This window comes from Saccopteryx bilineata, chromosome 1, assembly GCF_036850765.1.
Source record: "Saccopteryx bilineata isolate mSacBil1 chromosome 1, mSacBil1_pri_phased_curated, whole genome shotgun sequence".
Classification (NCBI taxonomy): domain Eukaryota; kingdom Metazoa; phylum Chordata; class Mammalia; order Chiroptera; family Emballonuridae; genus Saccopteryx; species Saccopteryx bilineata.
In genome coordinates this window covers 242,637,918-242,664,083 of record NC_089490.1, presented here as the reverse complement: position 1 = coordinate 242,664,083, position 26,166 = coordinate 242,637,918, and the positions used below count along the sequence as shown (strand labels likewise).

The 26,166-nt window shown below is 36.2% G+C and overlaps 1 protein-coding gene across 5 annotated transcripts in view; it reads right to left on the bottom strand.

The window, feature by feature from the left end:
- Positions 1-26,166, bottom strand: part of NIPBL (NIPBL cohesin loading factor) — a 213,506-nt gene that overhangs the window by 10,581 nt on the left and 176,759 nt on the right. For all 5 annotated transcript variants that reach the window (XM_066239927.1, XM_066239936.1, XM_066239900.1 and 2 more), the window contains exons 32-41: positions 25,335-25,388; positions 15,598-15,706; positions 14,023-14,159; positions 8,161-8,301; positions 7,956-8,049; positions 7,380-7,534; positions 6,541-6,631; positions 3,578-3,751; positions 2,984-3,174; positions 629-736 (exon numbers count right to left, since the gene is read on the bottom strand). In XM_066239927.1, coding sequence (XP_066096024.1) covers positions 629-736; positions 2,984-3,174; positions 3,578-3,751; positions 6,541-6,631; positions 7,380-7,534; positions 7,956-8,049; positions 8,161-8,301; positions 14,023-14,159; positions 15,598-15,706; positions 25,335-25,388 — 1,254 coding nt within the window. The remainder of the gene's footprint in view (positions 1-628; positions 737-2,983; positions 3,175-3,577; positions 3,752-6,540; positions 6,632-7,379; positions 7,535-7,955; positions 8,050-8,160; positions 8,302-14,022; positions 14,160-15,597; positions 15,707-25,334; positions 25,389-26,166) is intronic.

Here is a 26,166-nt window from a genome sequence, read left to right as displayed (position 1 = left end):
TCATGGAAATTACAAGTCAGATTAAAAATGTACTTTGAGTAGTATAGTCTAAGGCTAACTCCATTAGTTGGTTTTGTTATATAAATAAGATGATCAGAGAATCCAAGTGCTGGAAGAACATCAGAAATCATCTATTGCAATTCCAATTTTACAGAAGAAACACTCAGGACCTGGAAGAGCCACTACTCATTCCTGGGGTCACATGGCAGGGACTCGAACCCACGTATGCCAGTGTGTCCACTATAGTTTTTCAACCGAAAGTCTGCAGACTGATCTGTTAGAAATCTCGTGCCAGTCAGTGAAAAAGATTACAGACCCAATAATATTAGTCAAATTCGCTTATATTCAGGGTGATTTCTGCCTTAGTGGTCCCTTAAATAATTCTACCTTCAGTAGTCCCCAAATGTAAAACAGCTGAAAACCACTGTGCTAGCTCTAGCTCAATCTTAAGAGTGAATTTTAAACAAGAATAAACATCTTGGGGGACAAAATCAGTTAAATGCATGTTTAAGGAAGTATGAAGCAAAGTATTTTATTCTAATAAGAATATGGGCAGGAAAGCTACCAAGTAAGTGGCTTACTAAAGAAAGATGTTTAAATTTAGGTTATACAATTTAAAAATACATACATGAATGAATCCAGCATATTTTTTGTCTATTTCCACAAGCTGCTGATCAGCCTTGTTCCGCATAGCTGGTTCTGGGTCTGTGCCCATCGCAATTAAATATGGTACACACTGAAAATAAAAATATGGGATGTTTAAGATAGCACAGTAGTAAAAGCTCTATGTGTATCTTTACATGTTAAAACTTGCTGTATATCTGATATATGAATTTAGTTTTATAGGCCTTTAAATGTCATATTTTAGTGTTCTTTTTAAAATGATTAATCTTCCTTAAATTTAGCTTAAAGCAAAAAACAAAAATCACTGGCACACAAGCAAAAATACTGACAGGAAATTTAAACAATTTCAGTGTGAATTTAAGGTGCTTTAAACATAAAGCTCCCCCACACTAAGAATATCCATTTAAGACTATGATATATACTACAAATGTGTAATGTAATAATTTTTCAAGCTTGACTAAATTTGCTATGTAAAGATAAAACAGAGCAGCCTGACCAGGTGGCACAGTGGATAGAGCATCAGACTGGGACACAGAGTACCCAGGTTCAAGACCCCAAGGTCACCAGCTGGAGCCCAAGGTCACTGGTTTGAGCAAGGGGTCACTTGGTCTGCTATAGCCCCCAGTCAAGGCACATATGAGAAAGCAATCAATGAACAACTAAGGTGCCACAATGAAGAATTAATGTTTCTCATTTCTCTCCCTTCCTGTTTGTCCCTCTGTCCATCACACACACATACAATATATATATATATATATATATATATATATATATATATATATATATATATATATATATATATATATATGATAAAACAGAGCAAAAGTTAATGTGCCTTCTATACTCAAAACTTTTAGGAAAATATAAAAATTTCCCTAAAAAGTTGATTTTAGATATGGCTTCAATGACTGGATAGCTAGTGTTTGGTAACAGCCATATTTACTGTACTCAAGTCAAGAAACACCACTAGTAAATTAGGTGAATATGAGTCAGACAGCAGGGGGAGGACGGAAAAACAATGAACAAACAAAAAGAAACAACTTAAAAAAGTAGACATGGCACTGACTAAAATGGGTGAGCATGAATTAAATCCTGAATCAAAGAGAGAAAGTCCATTCAAGAATATTACTGGGTAAATTGGCAAAATTTGAAAATAGACTATATATTAGATAATAATGTATCAATATTAAATTTCCTGAATTTGATTACTGCATTATGGTTCTTAAGAGAATGTTCTTATTCTTAGAAAATATACCGGTTATACTAAAGTGTTTAGAGGTAGAAAACTGTGATATCTGAAGCTTACTATCAAATAATTCAGAAAAAACTCTATGTATGAAGAGCAAGAGAAAAGCAAATGTGGCAAAATCTAACAAATGGTAAACAGAGGTGAAGAGTATAAAGGAGCTTACTGCATCACTCCTACAATTTTTTATAAGTAAAATTTAAAAGAAAAAAATTTAAATGTAAATAATAAAAAACACAACCACCTGAGGCCATTTAGAGTATCAGTGTCTAAGTATTTAAAAAATTCGAGTCTCAACATACCACTGTACACTTTATTAGGTGATTTTGATGATGATAACCCTGAGTCATGAAATACAGGATAAAAAAATGCTGTTTAGCATGCTTCATTAGTGTGCCTCCTTTCAGGACACAGGGAAGAACACAGCACATTTATATACAGCAAATTTTAGAAAAAGTTCCACAAAAAAATAGCCAAAATAAAAATCTTGAAGGGTAAGAAGCTTTGGTTATCTAATAAACTCAGTCCTATAGCTATGACATTCTCCGGAGCCTGTCAGATGTACACCACATCAGCACTGGCTGCCAATCCTTAGTTATACTAACAGGTCTTTATTACATCATTTAGTCCTCACAGCTATGCTCGAGGCAAGGACAGATAGTATCTCTAGTTTACAGATGAAGGAACTGAGCTCAGATTATATAATTTACTTCTCTGTGGATTATATCCACCCAGTTTAATAGTTAGAGTACACTCTTTTCCTAGCTAACTCTCGACATTACATGCTATATTGGTTCTTTGGGATAAGAGTCAATACGAATTAAAACAAATCTAACATCCCTATTTAGAAAATTATTCCGCGTACATGTTCGGCTAATATAAACTGGAAGTTTGTTTAATAGAGACATTATAAATATGTGGGTATTTTGCAGTAATGACAACCTAAGAGACAGACTAAAACTTGGACTCAAGAGTTTAGAACAAAAAACAAAAACAATCCCCAAACCAAAAAACAACTAAGAGGAATAGAGAACTACTTATCCTCTAATCACAATGTCATCAAACGACAAGCCTGGCTCTCCTAGTAAGTTCTGCTTACTAAAATGTACTTACCTGAACTGGATGAATAAGACCTTGGTTCAGAGTCAACGCGATGACATTTAGGGCAAAGTGGCGTACACTTGACTGGGTGTGAAAAAATGCCTCAAGCACCTGTTTGAGGTAAAGCTGCATGATGGAACTGCTCATCCCTGAGGAAACATCACCCATTTCTTTCAAATCTTCCTGTTTTGCAACTTTCTTCCCTATGAAAGGAAGTAAACATATTAAGAAAATGTATACTAAACTGTACTTAAATATACCAAATTAGACTATAACCCAAAGCACAAAATATTATAGCTGGTGCTCTGGCTCAAAGGCTCTTAATCTTTTTCTCTTTTTTTGGGTTTCTGTTGGAGGTCCCTTTGAGAACCTAAAGAAAACTACAATCCCTTGCCTCCCTCAAAATGTTCATGTCTACACACATGTTAAATTCTAGAAACTATTTTAGGGAGTTTATGAATGCCCATAAGGCTAGCTACGGCCTTAAGGACTTTTGAACTGAATTCCTGTATCTACTATATAAGGACATGTGGGTATCTGGATAAACTATGAGCCAGAGCATTCGTAACAGCAGCCACACTGACATAAGAAATCACTCTCACTCACAGTCTCTGTCTGCCTGCTGCATGCGTGTGTCCTCTTCCTGCAAGTAGGTCTGGAGGTTTTTCAACACTTGTATCTTTAAATTTACTGAGGAGTTCTTATCAGATAAGATATTATTATACAGATTTTTCACCTCTTGCTCAAACATTAGACTTGGATGCTGAATAAAGGCAAATCCTAAAGGAGAGAGAAAAAAACCTCTTGACATATTCATATTAAAATATAATACTCAATAAAAATGTTGATAAATTATATAAAGAGCTCCTTATTTCAAAAATTAAAACTTAAAAGGACTGGAAGAAGATACTGGTGGCCTTACCTAGAGAAGGATTAGAGGCGGTACTTCTTTCCCCAGGAATTAAAAACAAGAAAGTGCATTTCAAAGGAGAATTTCACACAAGAGGAAACCTTGAGGAGGGAGCAGGGCCTAGTGGCTAGGGGGCTGGATTAGGAGTCAGGAGTCTTGGGTTCTATTCCTGGCTCCACCACTGACTTGTAGTGTGACCTTGGGTGAGTCACATAATCTCTCTGTGCCTCAATTCTCCATCTGTAAAATGGGGACAATAATATTTACCACCTACCTACCTCAAAGGGATGTTTTCAGGATTTAAGAGGTAATGTCTGCAAACATTGTTTAGATCCCTAAAAGAAGGTACTATATCGGCATTATTTTAAAAATATATTGAAATATATCCATTTGATAAAACAGTAATTCTAAAGTAAACTAAAGCTAAAAATACCTTCCATTTTTTTTTTTTAAATTTTGAGAGTACATTTCTTACAGCTGGAGACAATGAAAAACAAAAGAGGGGTTTAGGATAGAGAAAGCAACAGGAGAGCTTAGGCGAGGCTGCCTTAGCTCGCTAGAAAGACAGAGACAGGTTCTGGGGAGGAGCCCATGGCGAGGTGCCGCTGCCCGCTGCCCACTGCTCCCTGGTTGCAAGTCTCGTAGGGACCCCTTGAGTTGAGAAGATGCATGCCTGAAAGGGAAGGCATGGGATGGGTGTGCTCCTGGGAGGAAGAGTTCACCTTCCATTTATTTCTCATAGATGTTATAATGGAGCTGCAAAGATGAATTCTATAACCACAACTTAGTAGCAAAATACTATTATGCATGTTTATTTGTATAAAATGCTTATTTATGTAAGATAAAATGAGTATCTTTGATGATAGCAAGTATTACTAATTCCAAATAACAACTAAACTCAAAGCATAGAGTGATCAGATAACTAGCCCAAGGTCACACAAGATAACTTTGGCCCAGGCAAGATGTCTTTCATTAACTAGTCTAGAAGTACTATTTTTCTGGATGGTATTGCTTCTTTAAGTTAAATTTACATATAGTTGATTCTTGGATAATGTGTGTTTGAACCATGTGGGTCCACTGATACGTGCATTTTCCCCCTCAATAAATATACAGTGGACCCTTTGTATCTATGGGTTTTACCTCCATTAATTCAACCAACCACAAGTCAAAAAACAGTATTTTCAATTGCAGAGGGGAAATCTCTGAATGTGGAGGGCCTGCTGTATGCACTGCTCTATGCCATTTCATATAAGGGACTTCGGCATCATGGATTTTGGTATCTAGGAGGAGTCCTGGAACCAATGCCTCATGGATGCTAAGCAACAATTAAGTTTTGGGGGAGTCAAAAGTTATATGTTGATTTTCAAATGTGTAGGGGTAGATGCCCATAACCCCCATTTTGTTCAAGGGTCAACTGTATTTGTTCTGTGAATTACTATAATAATAACACTATTAGTTTTGCCACTTTATATAGTATATGTCAGGACTAACTATTCAAAAGTACAGATTTGGCTTAAAGGTAATACTGTACCAATATAATTTCCTAATAAGTGATATCTAAATTTTTACTATATTTGCTACATGTAACTTTCTGAATGGGTAACAGGAATATAGTAACAAAATTTAAATTTATTTAAAGAAATCAAACATTTAATAAGATTTGAGTAACTCAATCTTATTAATCATATTAGTTCAAAAGACTAATATAAATGATGCTCCATGCATATTAAATTCTAAACCTTGTTAATGCTACCAAAAGAAAGTTCCAAAGTAAGCTATTAATTATTGAGAAGTTTACAAGTATTTGCACAAAACAAAAACCTGGATAGAATACTCTTCTTGTATTGCTTAAAGTGCATTCAGGTCCTTTAATGCTATCTCTTTCATATTTCTCCTATATTCTAATGTCCTTCCAGATAAGCCACAATCCCTAACTTTCTGCAAAGCCACACATTCACTACATCTATGTTCCTGGAAAAATAATATGGGACAGATAGATATACATCCAAACTGTTTCTTTTGGGTTGGTTACCAGGTGCTTCTATATAAATAAAAGTCTGTGTAGACTGGCCACTATCTTAACTAGAAGAGGCAGGCACATATAAGGACAAAGCTTTGCAAAGAAATAGAACAATTTAAAAAACATGCAAACAAACAAACAAAAAAACATGCAACAGCAAAGTAGACTTTGCTTGGGTGGAGGAAGCAAAATGCAGTGTGTAGATGGTATTATACTGACTTGTACACCTGAAACCTGTATGGTTTGGAGAAGCATGTCATCTCAGTACTGTAAGTTAAAAAAAAAAAAAGCAACAGCACAAAATTCTCCTAAATTATTTATCTTGATCCAAGTATTTTAATGAATGTTCTTATGAAACCCTACAAAGGAGGGGAAGGAGACAGTATTGTCATCTCTATTTTATTAATGAGGAAACTGATTAACAGAGAAGCTGTGTGACTTGCTCAGTGTCACCCAGAAAGTCACTGGCTGAGCCAGGAATGGAATCCAGGTGTTTTAAACTCCAGTCCTATATTCTATACACCAGATCCTACTATGAACAGAAACATATTTAAATCAACAGTTTAGACTCACAATATTTTGTAAATTACTCAACCTCTCAAACAACTAAAACTATGATGAAATTTAGACTTAACTTACCTAGACCAATGATGGCTTTTGTTTGTACTTCTTCATCTGAATGTTTTGTAAAATACATCAACAATTCAAGTACTTTATCCTTTATGTTAACCTAAGTGGAAAAATCCGTAGTATAAAGAAGAGTAACTTAGATGAGTTTTCAACTATATAAGAAAAAAAAAAAATCTAAAAGCAAACAATGAGAATTCCCACATGCAAACTTTACTAAAGCATAAGTCACCCATAAGTTTATAAATCTATAAATTTTAGAATTGTGACATTCAAAATAAAAGTCTATAAAATAAAACAAAACAAAACAACAAAAATACCCTATTTTTCTCTCCATAAGATGCACTCCTCCCCCCCAAAAAAGTGGAGGGGAAATGCCCATGCGTCTTATAGAGCAAAAAATACGGTATTTTATTAAATATTTTAACACACCATTTGGTTCAGAGTGTTTTTTTTTTCTTATTTTCCTCCTTAAAACCCTAGGTGTGTCTTACGGAGCGAAAAATACAGTAAAGGTCTGTGACAAAGAAGCGTGTGTCAGAATGTAAATAATGTACTGCTTCCCTCGCTGCAAAAGTGAAGAAAATCAAGTCAGTTGCTGACCTGAACAGTGTGCCTATTCTAATGAAGCTGGTATCAGTTGCACACCCGTTTCCTCTTATAGACCAGTAGCAAGTTCACAGCTCAGAAGCCAGTCTGAGGACCAACAGTATTGGGAGCAGCCCCATCCAGCTCCTTAACCCAGACTAACGCTGCCTTCTTATTGGATCATTATAGTCATTTTTTGTTCACAGGGTCACATAGTTCTATTTTATTATAACATACTGAATAATTAATATTAAAATCTTTACCTTACTGTTGCCCTTAAAATCTTCCATATCAAAATCAAAATGCCGACACAGTGCTCCAACAGTGAAAAGGGATCTAAGAAGTGCTGGTTTGTTTGTTAGAAGTGAAGTGTTATTTGGATCTTCTTGGTGCTGACTTTTTAATTTTGAAATGGCACCTGATAAAGGAATATATATTTACAATAAACCCTTAATCCTTGAATTGTTATGCTCAAATAATTATTGTTAATGAATTACAGTAAGAATTTTACTAATGGTTCTACATAATTAAATATGTCTAGAATTACAAGGACACTCCTTAGAGCCTAAGAGAATTAATGTAAAAAAAAATTTAAATTTTGTTTTACATAGTTGTCAGAAAACTTACCAACATTTACTTCTGAGGAGATATATTTTTGAAATAATCATATTGGGTTATTAAGAGAATGCAAATGATACTAGAAAATACTGCTTTTGAGAGCAGACCATAGAGGACAATCACACTTCTTTCAAGTCCCTAGATCTACCCTTTATCAGACGCATTATGGACATACTGCAGACTCTAGCAGAATAATTTTAAAGCCCAGGCATTGAACTTACCATAGTATCTATTGAAACAGGCCCATACAAATTTAAAATTTTGTGTCACTTTATTTACAACTGCCCCAAGACAGCTCACACAATGTTGTACTACCTAAAAGATATAGAAAGGTTACTATTTAGACAAAAGTTAAAGACAAAGGTAAAAACATATGATTAAGTTATCATGTGTGAGTTATATACTAATCAATATAGAGATGCTTACAGTCATGCCATATTTGATGATCAGCTTCATCAGATCTTCTTCAATAGTGGCAAGGAAAGTTTCACTTGGATGTTCCATCAGCGGTACCACCAGCTCTAGGATTTTTGCAACATTGCAGATAACCATGAAATCATTTTGTGTCTACAAGGATAAAATTAGTGCTTTATGAATATCAAAATCTAAAAAGAAAATATATACAGTTTTATGTACTTGGGAATTGAAGTATTAGATATGTAAAATTTCACTTAAGAAACAACCCATCAGAAAATGGCTTTTCTAAGATATGGGGGGAAGAGCCTTAGACAGCTGTCAGGAACTTGGATTCTAGGTATGCCACTAACTTACCACCTGATTTTTGGGTCACATAATCACAATGTTACAGTTACCCCCCTCCCCCAATGCAATACAAAGCAATTCTGAACAAAGCTACAGAATTTTACCAAGGCGGTTACAGTTTTTGAGTTAGTGTTTTTCAAACTGGGCTATGTTAACCTAGTAGTTCTCAATTGGGATTAACTTTGTCTCCCTAGGAAAACTTGGCAGTATCTAGAGACATATTTGGTTGTCACAGAAAGGGTGTGGGGAGTCCTAGTGGCATCCAGTGGATAGGGATCCTACAATGCTCAGAACAGATCTTGACAACAAACAAGAATAATCTGGACCTAAATAAATGTCAGCCGTGCAGAGGCTGAGAAGCCCTACTCATAACAGATGAAAATGTAGTCTCCTAAATCTAGGTAGAAGGCTTTATTTTAAAACTTACAGTACTATGTTAAAATTTTTTTGACGTTTTAAAACTGATTAAAAACCAGTTTTTAAAAAAATTGGTAAAGCCTTTTTTCCGAATATAAAGGCATTACTAGGATTTACAGTAAAATGTCTCCCACCTCTGTCCTTTTAGTCACCCAACTCCCCCAAGATCACCAGGGTGTTGTTTTGTTCTGCAGAGTAAGGCTTTCAACATACGTCTTTATCCAGCTACCACTCCTTATTCTTAGCCAGAGCTTACCAACACTCATTTTGGATTCTTTGAGTTTATCTCACTGGTTAAAAACTTTCCCACCTTACATTCATTTAAGTATACCTATGTGATTAATATAAAAATTGGTAGTGTGAACACTTTAAGTAACAGAAATCCTGTCATCCCTGCCATCTCCCACTCCCACCCCCTTTAAGCAATAGGGGACAAGTTAAAGTGGTTCTAGGGATAGAAGAGGTTTTGTCAAATAAGATAAATTCATTTGAGAATCACTACTAAAATTTTACTTTTTAAAACAATATAGTAATTTTTTTGAAACTACTCAATATTATTGGCCTGGAAAACCAAGTAGGAGAAGTATATAAAAATTTAGGAGAAAAAAATTGAGATGGAAATCATGAAGGAAAAGAACAGGAGAATATAATATTAAGAAGAAATATTTGAAATGAATATAACAAGATGTTTCAATATCTAAAACATTTAAATTTTTAAAAAAGGCCCACAATTCAAAGGTAAATAGGCAAATGATATAAACAGTCAAATCAAGTACAACTGGTTAACATCAAAGAAAGATCCTTAACCTTCTTGGAAATCAGGAAAGGGAAAAATGAAGCAACAGTAAAACCTATCTTTACACTTGTTAGACTGGCAAACAGTACAACAGTGACACAGACTGTCATGTACTGGTTTCCAAAGAGGCTATAAAACATGTCTACCAGCAGCCTGGCAAGATTTATTTAAAACCAAAACCAATTTCCTCAACTTAGGAAGTCCATTCCTCAGAATCTAGCCACCTCAGCCCCCAAAACAGCGCCAGAATTTAAAAGTACAGTTGAGGCCCTGAACGGGAAGCTCAGTTGGTTTGAGCATCATCCTGATTCACCAAGGTTGCAGGTTCAAACCCCAGTCAGAGCACATACAAAAGTTAATCAATGAATGCATAAATAAGTGGAACAACAAATCTATGTTTCTCTCTCTCCCTGCTTCCCTCTCTAAAATGAAAAAGAACAGTTGACCCTGGAACAACTCAGGGGTCAGGGTGCCAAAATATCTGCATACAGCTTTTAAAAAAGATTTGGTTGGAGAGACAATTTCAAGCATTTTATTCAAGTTAACCCATTTCATTCAGTAACCTACCACATTGTTCTTGGCAGGCACCAGTACGACTACTGTCATTATTTCCCGTGGAGAGGACCATGCTTTTTAAAAAACAAGCTGGTTTCCATTATGTTTAATTCTCAAGTATTCTGCCTTACCAAAGAGCAACCCTTAATCAGAGGAGAACAGAGGGAAAGACTGAGATGTATAGAACTTGATCGTCATGAGAAACAATTCATAGTCCATAATCTTTCCGGGCTATGCTTTTACAAGGGACTTTTGGGAAGGGAAGGGGGCTGCTTCTCATAAATGCCTGCTTAAAACACACAGCATGCCCCCAGGCAAGCGACGTGAGCCAGTGGGCTATGAAAATTGGTAAAGCACGTCATACCTGGCTATTTAGTCAGGGAGCTGATCTCTTTTCCCTTAGACCAGGGGTAGTCAACCTTTTTATACCTACTGCCCACTTTTGTATCTCTGTTAGTAGGAAAATTTTCTAACCGCCCACCAGTTCCACAGTAATGGTGATTTATAAAGTAGGGAAGTAACTTTACTTTATAAAATTTATGAAGCAGAGTTGTAGCAAGTTAAAGCATATAATAATAATTACTTACCAAGTACTTTGTCAGATTTTTGCTAAGTTTGGCAGAATAAATCTTTATAAAACAACTTACTATAGTTAAATCTATCTTTTTATTTATACTTTGGTTGCTCCACTACTGCCCACCATAAAAGCTGGAACGCCCACTTGTGGGCAGTAGGTTCCAGGTTGACTACCACTGCTTTAGACTGTCAAATAAAAGTGACACCGGCCAACACAATAGCTATCCGTGTGAATGAATCAGAATTATACCTATATTTTTGTCAGATCATCAAAAGATATATTTTTTGGTGTCGCAGAATTTTAGTAGTTTATGTGTGCCACAAGATAAAAAAAGGTTGAAAATTGCTGCCCTATTATAACATGTAAGGAAAATCAGGCCTCTTTCCTAGAGAACAAACGGAATCCTTACGGCTCCTGGAGGTGACAGAGTCAATGGCCCTCCTGCCTTAGTCAATGGTAATGAGGTATAACGAGGTGGAGGGAGGGAGAGAGGTGGAGGGAGGGAGAGACGGTAACCAGCAGATGGTTACCCATGGTCTAGCATCTTTAGAACAGGAATATCTGTGCTGGAATACACCAGAGCTGAAGAGAGACGTCTACAGAGTCTGGGGAAAGAGACCAAGAACAGGAAAGTATGAAAAATGTACAGGTTTCCCATCGGAGGGCCCACAGAAAGGTGGTGCTACCAGTCACAGATGGTCTTGTGCTTCTCTTTGAGACAAGGGCACACTAAATGGGTTCTGCAGTTTTCACATAAAATTGGAATGATACCAGAAAGTGAAATCAAAGTCCTCCGCCCCCACTGTTCTATAAACTCTGACAGAACACCTGTGTATAAGGCAAGGGGGCAGGTGCCACAGGAAAAATAAAGCTAAGATGTGGTCCTGACTTGAAGGAGTAATATAGCAGTGGCCATCAGACTCCTACACCCTACAGAGCACTGTGCCCAAGGGGCTATGTGGAGGGAAGGCTCATTCTGGCTGGCAGGATCAGGAAAGGCATTCTCCTATTCTCTTTTCTTGGGTGTCAACATGTCCTTAAGTGCCTTTATGTGACTGCTTAGCCTGCCTGGCTCCAGGCACTTCCTTAAACTACCTTCCTTATTTTTCTTGGTAGTGTGAGAAATGGAAGCTTGAGAGGATAAGAGCTGGCCTCACTGGTGCTAATGAGTGTGGAATTGATGTGTTGAGGACATGTCACTTCTTGGTTCAGAAAGGTGGGAAAATTCTTGGGAATGGAGAGCTAAGAAGGTGGTATGGGTAAGATTGTTAGTCATAAGGTGGGAGCAAAGGTAGTACAAGCAAACTTAGTACATGGCTTAAACCAGATGATAGGGAGATAGCACCAACACAGCCAAGGACTTCAAAGGAATCTGGAATCTGTCTGCCAAATAGGTTAGTCTGCAGAATTGGAAAGCTGAAAACTTAGTATCTACTCAAGCTCAGACAGAGCATATGAAATAATGAATAACTTAGAGGGTCTTAAATTTCCAGAAAATAGAAAGATGGAATAAACACAGCACCCCCCAGAAAAGGTGGGTTGGAGGTCAAAGTGGAGAGAAAGCATTCGGATCTCTTCTTAAGTTTGTTTTTGGAGTCTGGTCTGTAAACAATCAAGATGGAGAGGGAGGCTATCCCAAAGAGGAAAGTCTGAAGGAACCAGAGTAGTTCAGCCGACCATTTATGATGCCTTTAGACTTGCACAATACCATAGCCTACAAGGACATGACACAGCCAGGCAAGCCAATGCCCATTGTGTAGGAGGTATGATGATGGTCCACCTAAGTAGTGAGTGAAGGGGCCTAGGGGCCCTAGGGTCTGATAAAGAATACTCTGAGGCCAGAAGACAACTGATGGGTAACAGCCAAAGGAGAGGGTGATAATGGTGAACCAGAACGGACTGCTTCTCTGGAAGTAACCTCATCGTCTGCTGCCATCCCTATCGCTGCAACACGTCCCTGGGAATGCCTACAAAGAGCTTGTGACTCTCTAAAAACATAACTACAGTTGGTACTTTACATCTGTGAATTCAACCAATGGCAGTTGGGAATGAGGAAAGACTGCTTTAGATTCATGGTTGGTTAAACAGACAGATGCAAAATCTGCAGAAACTAAGGACCAACTATTTATTGGAAAAAATCCACCTATAAGTAGACCCATGCAGTTCAAACCTGGGTTGTTCAAGGGTCAACTGTCTATGAATAGGAATGTTTATTAAGGAATTATTTGTAGGGGCAATCAATAGGAATCAATGTAAATACTTGTAAAAATAAGAAATGGTTAAATAAACCATAGGACATCTATAAGATGGCTACTATTGGATACAGTTAAAAGAACGAATTAGATATATGTATCAGGTGATTTGAGATAAGTGAATAAAAGAAATGTGTAATATGACCTGATTTTTAAAAAACCTGTCAACCACGTATATATTTGTGTCTACAATTACAAAAACACGGGTAAAGAATGTAAGGTACTACAGGTTGCTTCATCTGAGACTCGGAGGAATAGATGGGGACAGGATATAAAAAAAAAATTGAAAAAGGCATTTGTCATACATAAGGTAGGCTTATAGAAGCCCCCCCCATCTGTGGTTTCACTTTCCACGTTTTCAGTTACCCAGGGTCAACTGCAACCCAAAAACATTAAATAGAAAATTCCAGAAATAAACAATACATAAGTTTTAAACAGTGTGCCATTCTAAGTAGCATGATGAAATCTTGTGCTGTCCTGCTCCATCCTGCCCAGAACATGAATCATTCCTTTTGTTTGGCATTACTATGACATATACACTCCCGACCCCCACCGTTAGTCACTTAGTAGTCATTTTGATTTATCAGACCGACTCTCCCAATAACCCTTAATTTACTTAATAATGACCTTAAAGTGCAAGAGCAGTGATGCTGGCAATTCGGATATGCCAAAGAGAAGCCATAAAGTGCTTTCTTTAAGTGAGATTCATACAGGTACAGGAGAAAGCAGAGTGTAAACAGGGTTTGGTATTATCTGCTGTTTCAGACATCCACTGGGGTTCTTGAAACATGTCCCCCACAAATACGGTGGACTACTGTATTTATACAAAACTTTATATTTGTGTGAATGACGCATGTGAATTCTATACGTTTAAAATGCTTAGTACATATTTAATACAAAACAGAAAAACAGGACAGCTCTATACTTACACTACATTTAGTGGTAAGGTATGGCTGCATAGTCATGGCATGTTTAACCATGAGCTGGGGTCTTATTTTGCTGAATAAGAACAAAGTGGTTATGCAAGCTACCAATCTTCCAGAGTTCACACCTTTATTGTCAGAGTCTGGAAAGACAAACAAGAAATAAGACACTAAAATATGAAAAGGCAGTGAAAATTATACAGACTATCATTGAAATTACTCAGTATTATCCCCTGAACAGATTCTATACACGCCTCAATATAACTGGTTAACATTTGTTATACTAGACTTCCTGCACTTCACTTTTTGTCATTATAAATTACATATATTAAGAAAAAAGGACAAAGAGGCTGTGTGACAGAAGGCAAGTTCTACCCTGAGGGGAGGAGGACTGCAGTTAAAGAGTAGAATGAACTTTGGGAAGTGTAGGGACGGGCTTCTGGGGATAAACATGGTGTTGGTTATATCTACAAATGGATGAAAGTGGATATGGGAAAGTTAGCAACAGGGAACAAAACAAATTTAGCTGAGGTGATACTGTGTTTAATAATACTGGGAAAATGAGATGCTGAGGTAGTAGAACAATGTTAGAAGATGGGAGTGGGAAATTAAGAGGCTGGACCAGTGCTACATTAGAAAGAAAAACAAAATACTGTTCAGGTGAGAGGAAAATGTTGCTAGTTAGGAGATACAATGGGACAATGGCAAATTAGTTTTTGGAGGAGATTAGAAATTTTTAATATTAAGAGACAACAGTATCACCCTTAAAATCTATGATAGGGAAAACAGAACAAGGAGATAAAAAGAAAAAGAGGTACACATGGAAAATGAAAAAAAAATTAAAGAAAAACTACATAAAAATATAGAGGATATCAACAACTTCTTTAGGTACCTCGGTAAGAGGCAGCTTGCCCCCGACACTGGACACTGACCGAGGCTGACTACTGTTCCTCCTTAGTCTACCTCAGGCAATGGGACGTAATGGTAATTTTGGGTGCTTTAAGCAATAGATATCAATTATGACTTTTATAGTTTTATATAATTATTTATACTTTGATTAATAATTTCAGACTTGTCACTGACAAATAATATAAAATATTACTACTTAAGGAAGTTTAAAAATAAAAATATTAAGTTTTCTAGCTCAAGCAAGATTAAGCACATTTTTATATAACAACTATAAATGATATTAAAAATGTACTAGAAATCTTTTAAAAACTTTTATAATAGTTCAAACAATTTCATTTTGAGAGAAAATTTGTAGGAATTAAAAGATATCAACTGGTTTTTGGATGAGTGCAATTTTATTTCTGTTCACTATGACATCTAAAATTATATGCCATTGAAAGATATGTGAAAACTATGAGGCTTATGCTTTTATTATACTGCTCTATATAATCTCAATCAACCTTAACAATACAATCAAGGCTGCAACATCAAACAAAAAACAGATTCCATTTAAAAGTGAAGTAGTTCATTATTAGGCTAAGCCAGAGCCAGAGGCAAAAATGAGAAATGTGCGAAAGTATTTTAAAATACCTTATAAAATCAACTTAATGACCAATATATAAAATGTCTTACCAGCTAGAGATTCCTCATATTTAAGAATGTGCTCAACTAGGTTATCAACAAGTTGAGTACAAGCTTTCTTCACAGGTTTATATGAGGAATCCTCTTCGGACTTCAACAACTATATATGTATATATATAAAAAAAAAGATCCCAGTATAATTATTCATTAGGCAATAATAATAATAAAAACACATTAAATGTGTCCATAAGTAATAAGCTTTTCAATTTGTTATTAACAATACTGAAAATGCAATAAACAAAAATATAAAACAAATGTTTAAAAATAACTTATAAACCAGTAATTTCTAAATACTTTCAAACAATTTTAGTATGAAATATTTAAATTGCTATATGTAGGTCCTCAGGTAGGATATGAGAGAAATGAGAAAGGTGACTTTCTTTTAAGAATACCATTCAATGTCAGTTGCATCATTTTAAAGAATTATAATTCCATTCCTCATTACTCCAAGAGTTTTAATGTCTCAAAAACCTATATAATGGGTTAATTACATCTTTTATATAAAAGATGTAACTATATCTGAACTACACCTTAAATCTTGGAATGATAAAACATAAGGCTTGATTTCTCCTGTGTTTTCCTTTGCCAAGTTATTAATAAATAATGTTCGAAAAGTGTTATGAAAAATGAGATAAGAAAAAGAGATGTCTAATTATATGCAAAAAATCTCTCTGAAACAGTCCCCCCCCTAAATTCCAACCAATCCAATCTTTTATAATCATAGGTAGATAATGGTAAAGTCATCTGAGGCATATTTATTTTGTTAATAAAGATTAGCTTATACAATTCTGGGGATACTAAAGAAATGGAAATGTGTATTTGATTTCTGTGAAGAGTTCCATACTTTCCAATGTGACTTTCTATAATGATGGAAATGTTCCAGATCTGTGCTCTCCAATATGGCTACCCTGAGCCACATGCAGCTACTCAACACTTAAAATGTGGCTAATATAACTGGGGCATTAAAATTAAGTAAAAATTCAAATTAATTAAAAAAACAACATATGTGCTTAGGGCTAGAAAGCACACTTTAAGATGCATGATGACTAAACCAACTAATAGCAATCAGAGTAACATAACACATGCTGAACCCACATCAAACTTAACAAAGTAAATGAAAGCAGAAGACTTGGATTTACCCAGTTTCAACTCTGAACAGCAATTCTCTTTGTCCTACTCCATAACTTAATTCCTTAAGCAGTTATTAAAATTACATGCTGGTCTGGTCTTTTTCAGCCAGGAGTATAAAACAATCCTCTCATCCCTGATTTTTACATTTTCTTCTCCAAGACATCAAGTATACACAAAAGTATTAATCATAAATTATAGCCTGGCCTGTGGTAAGGCTGTGGACTGAGCATTGATCTAGTACACTGAGATTGCCAGTTCGAAATCCTGGGCTTGCCCTGTTAAGGCCCATACCTCAAGCAAGGAACAACTAAAGTGAAGCAACTATGAGTTGATATTTCTTGCTTCGCCCCTCTCTGTAAAATCAATCAAAATCTTTAAAAAATGTGGTTCATGACACACCATCAATACTGGTATGTGCCCCATCATTTACTTAATGATACACTGTGAACCTAACTCAAGAACAAGAATATTTCCAATAATTTATATTTCCCAATGTACACCTTCCCTTGTGTCATCTTTCTGTTTCACTTTCAAGGTAACCACAATGAGGATTTTTGCCATTTCTTTGCTTTAAAAACTTTGTCTAAGCTGTATACCATTTATAGTCTTGACTGATTTTCAACTTTGTAAAAGGTGCCATACTGGATGTAATCTACACCTTTTTACCTTTCTCATTCAACATTGTATCACTAACTGTAATCCAACTGCATTTTACCTGTTTTCACTACTTTACAACAGGCCATTGTATGTCATACTGCAATTCATTTATCCATTCTTCTGAAGTCAGGTTAACTACAATTTTAGTGATACAATGAACACTCTTTCATTTTTCTTCTGGCAAGATTCTACTGGATATAGTATACATCGCAGCAGAATTGCTAGGTCATGGGACATATGAACTTTCAACTTTATGAAATAATGCTATTTAAAAAAATTGGTTGTAATATTTTCTCAACTAGTAAGTGTTTAAGATATGCAATTTAATTAATCTCTTCTGCATCATTTATCATCTGACTTTTCAATTTTTGCCAATTAGGTGGGTATAAAATGTGGTCTTGATGTGTATTTTCCGTATTACTAATAAGAGTGAACACCATATAAGCCATATGTGCCATTTCCTCCATAAATGCCTATTCAGTACTCTTCCCTTACTATTGGTAAGTGAGGTGTTCTGTATATCTTCTTAATAATGGTCATTTCTCAGTTACTTACATCAAGTATCTTTTCTCAGTTTGTGACCTCTATTTTTACTTTCTTTAATATGTCTTTTGATTTTTAAATGTTCTTCACATTAACAGTAAAATTTAACAATCTCTTTTTAAAGGTTAATGGCTTTTGTGACTTGTTTAAAAAATTCTTCCCTCCAAAAGTTTGAAAATATATTCACATATTATTTTCTCCTAAAAGTTTTAAAGATTTTCTTTAACATATATGGCACTGATTGAGTTGCAGCAGGAATCAACTAAAAAAAAAAAAATTCCTATAGATAGCCAATTGTCCCAGCCCTATTCACTTAAAATCCTCTCCCCCCTAATCCTCTCCCCACTGCAGTGTCACTTCTGTTTGGTAGTAAGTACATCCTATATATGTGGAGGATTATTTCTGGGCTTCCTCCCCTGTGCCATTAGTCTACTTAGTACCATACATTTATTTACTTATTTTTTAAGTGAGAGGAGGGGAGATAGACAGACTCCCACATGGGCTCCAACTGGGATCCACCTGTTCACTCCTGTCTGGGGCTAATGCTCAGACTAACCAAGCTATCCTCAGTGCCTGAGGCTTATACTTGGACCAATTGAGCCAGTGGCTGTGGGAGGGAAAGAGAGAGAGAACGGGGAGAGGGAGAGGATGAGAAGCAGATGGTTGCTTCTCATATGTCCCTTGACAGAGAATCAAACCTGGAACATCTACACACTGAGCTGATGCTCTATCCACTGAACCAACAGGCCAGGGTCACCATACATTCTTAAAATGAGTTTAGGATCCTGTCTTTCCTTCTCTTAAATTTTTTGGAAATGTAGATGTTAGTTCTTCTTTAGTACCATAAAATGTAATTACTGTGATGTTTGGTAAGGCAAATCAGTATTCCTGCATTTTTCAGAAGTAACAGCTCTTTGCTTTTCCATACACATTTTATAATCACCTTGATATGTTTCATGAATATTTTTTGTTCTGGAATTTGATAAGACCTCTTTTAACATTCTCCCACTTAACATAACTTTCATTTTTAGGTTCTGTATTTTATTCTGTCATATGTTATTCCTAGTTTCTTAGAAGTTATCATGTCAGCAGATGGCAGAATTCCCATTTTGGCTTTTTGATTTGTGAAGTGACAGTGGGCAAAGGCCAAGTAGAAGCCACTACAACTACTTCTATCTAGGAATATCAAAAGCAATACTGCATTACTGGAGAGACTGCCCAGATTAGTTCTACCATTTAGGACCTGAAGGATACATCTGCAGCCTAATGGGAAGTTCCGTATGATCAGTTAACAGAGGAAGAGAAGACTTGGGCCTGGTTTATGGAGGGGTCTGCACAATATGCAAGTACCACCTGAAAGTGGACAGCTGCTGCAAAACTGCCCCTTTCTGGGACATCCCTGAAGGACAGTGGTGAAGAGAAATTCTCCCACTGGATATAACTCTGAACAGTGCACCTGGTTGTTTGCTTTCTTCTGAAGAAGAAATGACTAGATGTGTAATTATATGCTGAATCGTGGGCCAGGGCCAATGGTTTGACTACAAGGTCTGGGACTTAGAAAGAACATGATTGGAAAGTCAGTGACAAGGAACTCTGAGGAAGAGGCATGAGGATTAACATCTCTGAATGGGCAAAAAAATCATAATGTTGATTCTCCACTTGAATGTTGATAGTTCACAAAAGGATGACCTTGGCAGAGGAGGAGTTGAATTATCAAGTGAAGAGAATGACCTGTTCTGTACTATAGATAACATCTCCAAGGACATCAGCCACTCCTTTTGTCACTTAATGGGCTCATGAACAAACTGTCAGTGGTGCCAGGGAGGGAAGTCATGCATGATCTCAGCCAGCTGGACTTCTCCGCTTCAAGATCAACCTGGCTACGGCCACTGCTGAGTGCCCAATATGCCAGCAGTAGAGACCAACATGGAGTCCCTGATATGAAACCATGCCCTGGGTGATCAGCTAACTACCTGGTGGCAGTTTGATCATACTGGACTGCTTCCATCCTGGAAGGAAAGTTTTCGGCCATTATTGGAATAAACATTTATTCTGGATACAGATTTGCTATCCTTACAAGTAATACTTCTGCCCAAACCACTACCTGTGTGTTATATGTATGTATGTGTTCACATACACATACTAACAATATTATTTAGTCAACGAACAGAGTTTGGTGCATGTATTTGAAGCGATTTTATGTAATACTTGGAAGTTTCCTTAGGAAACCATATTCCATGAATTGACAATCAATGTTATAAGAAACTGACCCACAATGAAAATAATAAAAATGAGACAAATCTGAAACTGGATGGAATAAAATGTGTGTATATGAATTCATGAGAAATAGTAAGTGCACTAATTATTTCTGACTCAATTCCAATAACCCCGGTAGTCCATTCTCTATATCCTTCCTTGCTTCTCTTAAAATCTATGTATACATTGTTGCTATAACTGCTGAGTACTTACGTCTCTGTCACAAATATTTTTTTCATTTTTTTAGCATTTACTTTTCAGCTTTATCAATAAATAAGCAACACAAAATATTGTAGATAGTTAAAGCTTACAACATGACAATTTGATATACATATATATTCAATATTATGATTACCAAGATCAAATAAAAAATCCATATCTCACAGTTAACTGTTGTATATGTGCGGTGAGACTGCTTAAAGATTAAAAAATGCCTTAAGCTTACCATGCTTTCACAAGGATAAAATCAAAACCAAAACAACAAAACTAATAAATTAACAGCATTAATTTAATGTTATCCAGCATATCATTTTGGATAAATTGCAGCTCACAGCATTAATATGACCCCATAATGACAATCAGTCAATCACCAAAAAAAGGAGAAAGAAAAAGAATGGGCTTGATCAGAAGTTCTAAGGCATCTTGTTTCTGCTTTTTCTGAGGATCGCGCTATGAGCCCATATAACCTTGCTTGTTGTTTCTGATTTTACTGAGAGCAACAGAAAAAGAACGATCTCATCCCCCTACCACTGCCTCTGTCCCTAGATGCCCCTATCTGTTAACAATGGAAGTTGTCTGTCACATATATTTATATAAATATTTTTGAGTTTTCTTTCTTATATTAAACTCTGCTACTGTAATGATTGTATCACAAAGTCACAATGTCATCCATCGGTAAACTAAACTGTTGGCAGAAACTCAAGTAGGAAAGAACGGAGAAAAAGTTGAATGACAAAAGAGGACTAGAGGGTCAAGATATAAAGAATATAAAAAAAACTACTACGGTTTCGAGATTATAATCTAGTCATCTTTCTGTTTCTCACTTGCCAATAATACACAGGAATGTTATCTTACATTCTTTTTATTAATACTAAATAATAACATTTCTGACAGCTACATTTAATTATCAGATGAAACATGGAAACAAAGCCTTCTACAAATTACAATGTCCTCTTTGGAATGGCTGACATAAATATAATAAAGGTGTTCATAAGGGTCGATAATGTAGATATTTGATTTAGAAGGGAAGTGATACCAAATATGTCATGTAAAATCCTGACATGAAAGGTGATTTATGAAAGGAGTCTAAGATATTACCATAAGCTGAATAACATAAGGGAACACCATGAAGGCATCTTAAAAAAATTTTAAAGTGCCTGACCAGGTGGTGGCCCAGTGAAAAGAGCGTTGGACTGGGATGCCGAGGACCAAGGTTCGAGACCCCGAGGTTGCCAGCTTGAGCGCGAGCTCATCTGGCTTGAGCAAAATAAAAAATGCTCACTGGCTTGGACCCAAGGTCTCTGGCTAGAGCAAGGGGTTGCTCGTCTGCTGAAGGCCCGCGGTCAAGGCATATATGAGAAAGCAATCAATGAACAACTAAGGTATCACAACAAAAAACTGATGATTGATGCTTCTCATCTCTCTCCGTTCCTGTCTGTCTGTCCCTATCTATCCCTCTGTCTGACTCTCACTCTGTGTCCCTGTAAAAAAAAAAAAAAAAAAAAAAATTTAAAGCAACACACTGCTACACATCACCAGAATGGCTGAAGTTCAAAAGACTGAAAATAACAAGTATTGGTGAGGATGTAGAGCAACAGGGGCATTTCTGATGGAAATGCAAATGGTTCAGCCACTATGGAAAAGCAGTTTTGGTAGTTTCTCACTTACATGACCCAGTAATGGCATGCAGAGGAATTTACACAAGAGATATGAAAACACATCCACACAACTTGCACATAAATATTCATAGCAACAATAATCATAACAGCCCAAACTGGAAACAACTCAAGAGTCCATAAGTTTGTGAGGAAATTATGATGCTACTGATACCATTTAGCAACAAAAAGGAATAAAACACTAATATACTAGTAACATTCTCCTAATTAAGAGATGTCAAACACAAAAGACTATATGCTCTATGATTTTACGGAAATAAAGTTTTACAAAAGGTACAATTATAGTGACAAAATGTAGACCAGTGGTTTCCTAGGGTCTGGGTGAAGGGATCACTATAAAGAAGCACAAGAAAGCTTTTAAGGGTGATATTCTATATCTTGCTTGTGCTGGAGGTTATACCACTGTTATACAATTATTAAAATTAAACTGCATACCTAAAATTAGTAAATTTTTTTTTTGTATTTTTCTAAAGTTGGAAATGGGGAGGCAATCAGACAGATTCACGCACGTGCCCGACCGGGATTCACCCGGCACGCCCACCAGGGGGTGATGCTCTGCCCAGCTGGGGCATTGCTCTGTTGCAACCAGAGCCATTCTAGCACCTGAGGCAGAGGCCACAAAGCCATCCTCAGCGCCTGGGCCAACTCTACTCCAATGGAGCCTCAGCTGTGGGAAGGGAAGAGAGAGACAGAGAGGAAGGAGAGGGGGAGGGGTGGAGAAGCAGATGGGTGCTTCTCCTGTGTGCTCTGGCCAGGAATCGAACCCGGGACCCTTGCACGCCAGGCAGACAGCCTACCACTGAGCCAACCGGCCAGGGCCAAAATTAGTGAATATTTTTACATGTAAATTATGCCTCAAAAATTTTTGGTTGTTAAAAAACACACAATTAAATACTGTTTTATTACTAAAAACATTGTTAAAAATTTAAAAGTAAACAGAAACAAATGAACTTTGCTAGATAGTATATAAATTGTTGACATAATCAAGCAGATAACGTTATTTCAAGATAGACTTTTAATGGTCTTTTTTCTTTAGCCTTAAAGAAAAGAATAATAAAGGAGAATCTCATAATCTTAAATGTGAATTAAAAATATCCATATATAAAAGTAAAAATAAAAAATATAAAAAATTAAAAACAAGAAAAAAACCAACATAAATATTTATATTTACCTAAAAAAATACATATTTTAAAAAGTCCAAAGCTCTCCCTGCCAGTTGGCTCAGTGGTAGAGCGTCGGCCTGGCATGCAGGAGTCCCGGGTTCGATTCCCGGCCAGGGCACACAGGAGAAGCGCCCATCTGCTTCTCTACCCCTCCCCCTCTCCTTCCTCTCTGTCTCTCTCTTCCCCTCCCGCAGCCAAGGCTCCATCGCTGAGAATGGCTCTGTGGCCTCTGCCTCAGGTGCTAGAGTGGCTCTGGTTGCAGCAGAGCGACGCCCCAGATGGGCAGAGCATCGCCCCTGTTGGGCATGCCAGGTGGATCCCAGTAGGGTGCATGCAGGAGTCTGACTGCCTACCCATTTCCAACTTCAGAAAAATACAAAAAAAAAAAAAAAAAGTCCAAAACTCTGATAACCCTTAGCAACAAACATCTACAGCACCCAGATTATTCTCATTGAAGGGAACTAGGGTTCTTTGGAAAATGGCTGACTTCAGGGTTGGAGAGGAAATGTATAAAACAAGTTTGGGGCATTTTGTTACTCAGAAGTTACTCAGATTACAAAAGAGTAATTAGGTTGTATCAAAATGATACCAGAACACCTTGAAGGGACTAACAATGGGCAAAGATGAAATAATCTGAGCTTCATACATATATAATTGCAATACATTAAAATATGTCGAAGAGAAAAAAATCTATTAGTTCATACTGCTATTAAAAAATGAGAAAACTGATAAGTCATCTATGAAAGATGACAAGGAAACTCATTATTCTGAAAATCAGTAAGTAATGGAAAAGAATCAAGCATTTCCCCTACATTTCCTGTACAAACTATATTTCACAGTAATAGATAATTTATCAGGACAAAATTCCCCTTTAAAAAGAATCCCAGCTAATTAATATGAAACAAATAAAATAATTAGGAAAAAAATCAGTATTTTGCACTTGGATAATGATAATTTAAAACCAGTCCTGAATGACTTTATAATAGATGCATCAGGGTGACAACACCTAAACTCAGAGATTACTGAAAATAGGACAACCAAATATTATGTGCGTCCTAATGTGATGCAATAACATTTATCATCACCTGTGAAATACTACTGTCCCTACTGTCAAAACTGAACTTCAATATTATTAAGCCTTTAGATCTAAGAGGGTACAGAATAAAATAAAAAAAAGGTGGTAGAAGAACTTAAATGACACCAGAAGGAAGAGATCTATGAAATCCAGAATGTAGAACATTCTACAGAAAAACATGTAAGTGACATGAAAAAAAGGAGGTATGAGGAGTCAACTATTATAGATAATGACTTAAGAGCTATATTAACCAAATCAACTTCAAGCCAGCTATAAAAATATATTTTTGAGACAATCAGGGAAATGTGAATAGTTGACTATTAGATACTAGGAAATAATTTATTAATATTTTGATATAGATGACAATGATATTGTTTTCTGAAGTAATTTATGTTAGAGAATGATACTAAAGTATTTATGGGTGAAATGATATAAAGTATGGAAATTGCTTTAAAAGTATTAGAGCAAAAAAATTTAAAAGATGGGGGAGGGAAAGAGATAAAACAAAATAGGGAAATGCTGATAATTTTTGAAGCTGGGTGATGGGTACTTCTATCTATTTAAAAATTTCTGAATAAAAATGTATAGGGAGATAAACATTTCTATTTATGAAGGTAAAAACATGAATTGTGGTTTAATTCTGTACTAATACAGGAAATTCTACATGTTTTATAATATGCCAAATAATGTAAATACATATGCAATCTGTATGTCTATTTATAGGTCTCATGTCTATCATTTAGATTAAAGGGATAAAAAATAATTATCTGGAAGGGAAGACAGAATTTCAATTACTGATTTAGAAACTTACTTACAATAAGTAACTGAATAATGGATTAAATAGGGATATAAACCAAAATATTCAGTCTAATATATTGAAATATATTGTCTCTACCAAAAGGCAAATACTTAAGAAATAACCGAAAGGTTCTATTATATCATAAAGTCTACAAAGAACTTCTATTATATTTCATGTTATCTGTTATTAGGAGTCAAAATAACACTCACGTTTTGAAGGAGTTGCTCAAACCAGTCATATCCAGTATCTCTGCATGCTGCAACCTATGGGGGAAAATATGGTGAATTTATTCTGATAAAAATATACTTTTGTTTGGCTTTAGCCTTAAGTATATAAATGCCTCATCAATGCCCTCAATTAAAATTTTATTTTTAAAGCAAACTATTATTTTTAGTAAGAATTTTATTATAAAAATATTTTAGAAAACATTAAAAAATTAGTGTAATGTGCTACAATTAAATGTGGTATTATATTTTAATTTTTCATTTTTATTTTATTTATTCATTTTTAGAGAGGAGAGAGAGGAAGAGAGAGAGAGAGGAGAGACAAGAGAGAGGAGAGACAGAGAGAGAGAGAGAGAGAGAGAGAGAGAGGAGAGAGAGACAGAGAGAGAGAAGGGAGGAGGAGCTGGAAGCATCAACTCCCATATGTGCCTTGACCAGGCAATCCCAGGGTTTCGAACCGGCGACCTCAGCATTTCCAGGTCGATGCTTTATCCACTATGCCACCACAGGTCAGGCTATATTTTAATTTTAATTTTAATTTATTTATTTAGTATTTTTCTAAAGTGAGAAGTGGGAAGGCACAGAGACAAACTACCACATGTGCCCAACTGGGATCCACCAGGAATGCCCACCAGGGGGCGATGCTCTGCCCATATGGGCTGTTTCTTGCTGGCAACTGGAGCCATTCTAGCACCTGAGACAGAGGCCATGGAGCCATCCCCAGTGCTGCGGCCAACTTTTGCTCCAATGGAGCTCTGGCTGCGGGAGGAGAAGACAGAGACAGAGAGAAAGTAGAAGGGGAGGGGTGGAGAAGCAA